The sequence below is a fragment of the Adiantum capillus-veneris genome, chromosome 7, assembly GCF_014529385.1.
Source record: "Adiantum capillus-veneris isolate H3 chromosome 7, ASM1452938v2, whole genome shotgun sequence".
NCBI classification, from domain to species: Eukaryota; Viridiplantae; Streptophyta; class Polypodiopsida; order Polypodiales; family Pteridaceae; genus Adiantum; species Adiantum capillus-veneris.
Window position 1 is genome coordinate 109,417,157 of NC_140937.1, and position 5,896 is coordinate 109,423,052.

General features: G+C 45.9%; 1 protein-coding gene across 1 annotated transcript in view; it reads right to left on the reverse strand.

Annotated features, from left to right (window-relative positions):
* Positions 1-1,192: 1,192 nt before the first annotated feature.
* The window catches only part of LOC147454413 (uncharacterized), a 5,521-nt gene continuing 817 nt past the window's right edge, over positions 1,193-5,896 (reverse strand). Inside the window, exon 1 of the mRNA XM_086516378.1 lies at positions 1,193-5,896. This exon is cut by the window's right edge and continues 817 nt beyond it. Within this exon, the coding sequence (XP_086372504.1) occupies positions 2,017-2,571 (555 nt within the window). The 5' untranslated portion in view covers positions 2,572-5,896 and the 3' untranslated portion in view covers positions 1,193-2,016.

The following is a 5,896-nucleotide window of genomic DNA, read 5'->3' on the forward strand; positions in this document are numbered from 1 at the left end:
GCATGGCAATTAGGCAAAGTTACTAACCACTCCTGGTGTAGCCACCAACTAAATTGGTCCATACATCCTACACATCTCTAGTTTCCATCGCCACTTGTATTGAGTGCGCAAAAAAAACTTTTTTCTGAAGATCTTGGATTACCTAGGCATACAGAGGTAAATTGACTCTACTTGAAGAGCTATACACTAATTTTTTTTTTTTTTCACCGTTCAATTTAAAATCTAGAGGTAAATATGTGGGTGAGATCGTACTAAACCTAAGTTTTTTTTGTGAAAAAAAATTTTGTGAAAAAAAAAGGTCAACACCCCAAACTATGCGCAGTCCTAATTTTGGCTCCTTTGCCATCGTACCCCACTTTATCACCTCTCTTGCGCTCATAGCATCTCCCTCTCTCCGTCTTCGCCATCGCCTTGGCGCAGAACGTCTCCCTCTCTCTGTTTCTGACGTCGCGCTCCCGCAGACCCTACAGGTCCTACTATCACTACACACGATAGCATAGCTAGAGAGAGAGAGAGAGAGAGAGGTCTCCTGCGTCAGCTGTAGCACAACCTTCCCTTGCTTTCTGAGTACATGCGTGTTTAATGTGTGCGCGCACCAGCAAAAGTGTGTGTGTGTAGCCTGCAGCTTGGAGCACCGACAGGTGTGTGTGTGGACATACAACATGTCTATGTCGGCATGCCAGTGCGAAGTCAGCTGGCCGAAGGCCATATTGTACTCCGCCATCACCTTTCTGACGTGATCGCCCGCCCGACGGATTACATATAAATAGCGCGAGGACAATTGCAACACAAAGAAGAGATAGCCATTCCTCAATGCTCGTGCCTAAATTTCTCACACACAAAGGCCATGCCCCCTCACCAATGCAAGAGCTTGAGGTAGCTATTATCTCTCTCTCTCACACACACACACAGCTATCGGCCATTCCTACTCACCAGTTCAAGAGCTCCTGGTTATTACAGTTCTCTCTCTCTCTCTCTCAAGTGGAAGACGATGAAGATAACGTTTACGTGGATATGTAGAGAATATAAGGTCACAGCTCCCTGGCCAGTGGGCCACCGAAACTCAATAGTTGCAAGCAACAACCTGCCAACGGGCTCATTCAAAGGCGCTCCAATTTGAAATGTCCTTTTTCCTGTTGTTCGCAGATTGCGACAAATGGCAGTGAGTATTCTCCCCCCTCCCTCCCTCCCCCCCCCCCCCCCCCCCCCCCCCCCCCCCCCCCCCCTCTCTCTCTCTCGTTCTGTTTCCTGTGTCGCCTGGCTACCCGTGTACACTGGCTGAAGAGCTGTCGGAGGCAGGAGAGAGGGACACGTGTCCCGGGAAGGGGGCCGGAATCCCTTCCCCTGTTATTATAGAATACACGTTTTCAATGACAACGCAAATGAAAAGGTCAGTGCTTTCGAGTCGTTGAGTTGTTGGCATTCTCTACCATTTTTTTTTGGTTTTATAAGTATCTGCCTATGATTTTAAAAAGTGGGGAAAAGTGGGGAAAGTGGAGAATCTGAGTAGATGCGACGAGCTGGAGTCTCCTGGAGCCCGTAGGGTTTGTTGCTTCGGCGCTACTGCCCGGATGCCGCCTTGGCGAGCATGCAGGAGATAAAGCGCAAGCGCAGGCAGCTAGGTGTAGGTAGGAGCGCAGGGTAACGTAGCAAAACAATACTTTAAAAAAAAACGCAATTTTGATACACACACACACACACACACAGAAAAGGGGAAGGGGGGGGGGCGGGGGGAGGAACATGGTGACTGCTACCTAATTGCCCTGCACATCCCAGCTTGTGCAGCTGCACGCCTCCCATACCTCCCTTTTTGAACCAACAAGAAGAGCTTTTATCACGTCTTCAAGACACTCAGGTAATTAGGATGGGCTCGGGGTAGCTAGGGTTCGAGTCTCTGAATGCTCGCCATGGCCGAAGAAGAAAAGCTTACACAGACATGTCTCCACCAGCTATTGTTTCTGCTGCGGAGACCACATCCACAACAAATGCGGCGGTCACACCTTCCGTTGTCAAAGTTCAAACAGCTACGTGAGGAGACCGGCACTGGTATGATGAATTGCAAGCGCGCTCTTGAAACAAATGATGGGGATTTCGATGAGGCAAGAGAGTTCCTAATTCGCAAGAAAGGGCTTGCAGGCCCGCGCATAGAAGAAGGCCACCCATATCACTGCAGAGGGCCGCATTGGCAGCTACATTTATGATAATAGAATTGGTGTTCTCATTAAGGTAAATTGCAAAGCTGACTTTGTCACACGCGGGGAAATCTTTCAGCAGCTTGTAGATGACCTTGCTATGCAGCTGCTCGCATGCCAGCAAGTGCGATTTGTGTCCGTAGAGGACGTCCCTCAAGAGTTCATCAACAAAGAAATGGAAATTGAGATGCAGAAGGAAGATTTGCTGAAGAAACTTGAGGCCATCAGGTCTAAGATTGTTGATGGGCGAGCTTGTGTTGCTTGAGAGACCTACATCAACAACCTCATAAAGCAAACGGTGGCCACCATTAGAGAGAACATCAAGGTACGGAGATTCGAGCGCTTCGTTCTTGGGGAGGGTCTTGAGAAGAGGAGCCATGACTTTGCAGACCAACAAGTCGAGCTAATTAGCTGGTCCTTCTGAACATTTTAAGAGTTGATCCTTTTGTATACTAAAAGTGTAATATCTCAGACTGAGGCTGGGAATGGTAGGGTAGTCGGAGCTCATATTGTATGGAAGCTTTACATATGGTTGTGCACTTGTGCTGCCCCTTTACAATTGCGATGGTAGCTGTCTCCTTGTTTGTGTCACCGATTTGCTGAAGTAGTTTTATCAGTGAATCGATCTGCCTTCTAGAGAGAGAGAGAGAGAGGGAGGATGAATGATTACCTGCAAACAGCGTACACTGTCTACAAACAAGACCTACAAAAAAAGGAAGAATTAATGATTAGAAACAAACCACACAGAGAAGAAAACACAACACACATGTGTGAGAGAGAGAGAGAGAGAGAGAGAGAGAGAGAGAGAGAGAGAGACCTCGATGTAGGGCCTTTGCGCTGCTGCTGTTGCCAAAGTGCCAGCTTGCTTGCTCCCTTCTTGCTCTCGTCTTTGCGCTAGCAAAGGCTTTTTCAAGCAACACTATTTTTATTACGGAGCATCGGAGGATAATTTGAAAATAGACTTACAAAAGCCTAAAAAAGAGCCTAAAAAATGTGTACATCATTTGATAGGCTCCAACCCTATATCACTACCTGCAAGCAGGCATTGCCAACAAAGAAAAGGGGAAAGCTCATCTATGGTAAAGGGGCCATATTAAGGACCCCTAAGGAAGCGGCAGGCGCGATTTGCCTGTGTTGCACGATTTTGAGCAGGGAGAGGTGCAATGAATAGCGATACTGAAGGGTGATCTGCAACAAAAATCTCATAGTAACACCATATTAGTGAGTTTAGGATTTTTTCAATACCCACTTTCAAAATGAGCTTAAGATTTGACCACATCGTCAAATCTTAGCCAGAGTTTTGAGAGCATGGCTCGACACAAATTTTCTAGTACTACCTTCTGAGAAGAGTTTCCTTTAAGAAAAAGTTTGAGATTTTTCCATATGGTCAAATATTTAAGACATAAGTGATTCCCAATTGGGTCTAAAGTTTCAAACTCTCTAATATTGTGTTTAGTGGTCGGCAGTGCTCAGCTCGAGAACGGCCAATCTCGCTCGAGTCTCGTGTAACAAAACGCTGGCCCATTTGCAAGAGTGGCTTGGGCCAATTTCAAGACGACGCTGCCAGCGGGATTTAAGCCTGCAAAACCAACGGTTGAGATCGTACGTCAATCGTCGAGTTGACCACAAAGAACATCGTCTTGTGTTGTCCACAAATTGGCGTCCGCTTATCTTAAATTTTGGGGTCGACTGCTTGCACTATTGGAACCCATCCCATAAATGACCCCTTTACCCTACACACAATATGCTTATATCTACGCTCAAAGCTCATCTACACACAGTATGCTTATATCTACGCTCGTGCAAGCACACGAGTGCATAAGCGTATATGAAAATTTGTCAAGAGATCTCTTGGTCATTGTGATCTATCAAAATCGAATGGGAATTTGTGTGCGTGCATGATCATGCTAACTTATAAAGCTTGATCAGGAGATTCCTCGGACATAGTGATCTCTCAAAAGGGGGCTGGTTATACTTGATTATTCTTCCTCTTAGCTTTTACAAAAGCATGCATTTTCAAAAACAAAAGCTTTGGCTTTAAGATCACAACAATAAAGTCAAAATCTCATAAATGGCAACATTGGTATTAAAAACAAAATAATGCAAGATTTTTGTTTTTTTTTTGGGGAGAGAGTAGAACTTGAAGTTACAACTCACACACCGACTCCGTGAGGGGGAGCATCCCAGTTGGATAAGGTTGGCCAACCCATCATATGGACCAAGTGGAACAACCCCTAACGGCTTCATGTGAGACGAGCTGTCAAGGAGGTTTGAACCCAAGACCTTAGACAAAAGAGGCTATTTCTCTATCAACTGAGCAATATATTGAACTTGCTCAAAAATTTTGAACAAGACACCAATATGTGGTTCTATCTTTGTGTGTGGCGACAGTAAGCTCTGTGGGGTGTCATGTGGTGGCACCCACAGGGCACCCACACGTATTGTCGTTGTCTTTGTTTTAGCTATGTCAGGGGGGGTGCCCTGTGGTGGTACCCACACGTATCGTGGCTAATGTCTATCTTTGGTTAAAGCTTCCTTGTATAAAGACACTTGTTTTTGCATGAGGGTTGATGTAGAGTTTGATATTTTTTAATACATCACTAGTAAAACAGCGCCGCCTTCGGCAGCGGCATGTCCCTTCTTACCGTTAAACCCCCTGCTCTCACTTAGCATCTCTCTCTCTCTCTCTCTCTCTCTCTCTCTCTCTCTCTCTGTGTGTGTGTGTGCATTGTTCCTCAGTCAGTCCCTCAGTTGCACGAAGCCCTATGGCTTTGCTTGGTTGCCAAAGACTACTCACCAGTATTCGAGAAATATGTAGCTCACAATTGCATCGCTTTGAAATTTGAATTCTTTCTGAGAAAATCCATAAAAAGAGTCATGAATGGTTGTGAAAATGATTTTAAGAAAAAATGTAAAACTTTGTTCTATTTTTCAATACTTCCTCTTTGAAAATCCATAAAAAGGACTCGTGTTTAGTTGTGAAAATGATTTTTCCCCGAACACTGCTACTCACTCGTCAACACCTTGTCTTTTGCCACCTCCCTTCATCTCCCCTTTCTATGCCACCCGGTGGCCAGTCCTACACATGTCCGTGCTTCCGCCTCCTCTTCTTTCTAAGTTACTCAATGCCCAGCCCTACACATGTCTGTGCTTCTGCCTCCTCTTCTCTCTATGTTGCCCAATGCCCAACCTTGTGCCTGTTTGAATTACTCCATGATTGAGGCTTTGAACCCTTGTACGTTTTGCTGCATGATCGAACCCTTGTGTATCCACGCTTGCCATACTTATTGTCCCCCCCACCCTCTCTCTCTCTCTCTCTCTCTCTCTCTCTCTCTCTCTCTCTCTCTCTCTCTCTCTCTCTAGCAGGCGCTCAGTCCATTGTCATGCCAATGCTGCGGGGCGCACACACCGGATCAAGGAGGTCTCGCCATGTGGCAGGGGGACCGAATCCCTCGACCTTTTATAGTAGTATCGATATAGGCAAAGGAATTCACGATGATATGGATCACTGAGGTAGTTCCAAGTATGCCATTTTCCTTCAACAATGCAAGACTACCAGCATCATCTTTTGCCCACATCATTTCATTTCGAGATGTGCCCTCACTTTGCATCTACTCAAAATAGCCCAATGCTTCTTGACCCTGCTATTGGACATATCTTGCGATCAATGCACTCTTGCGAGGCCCCATCGCAACAAAAAATAG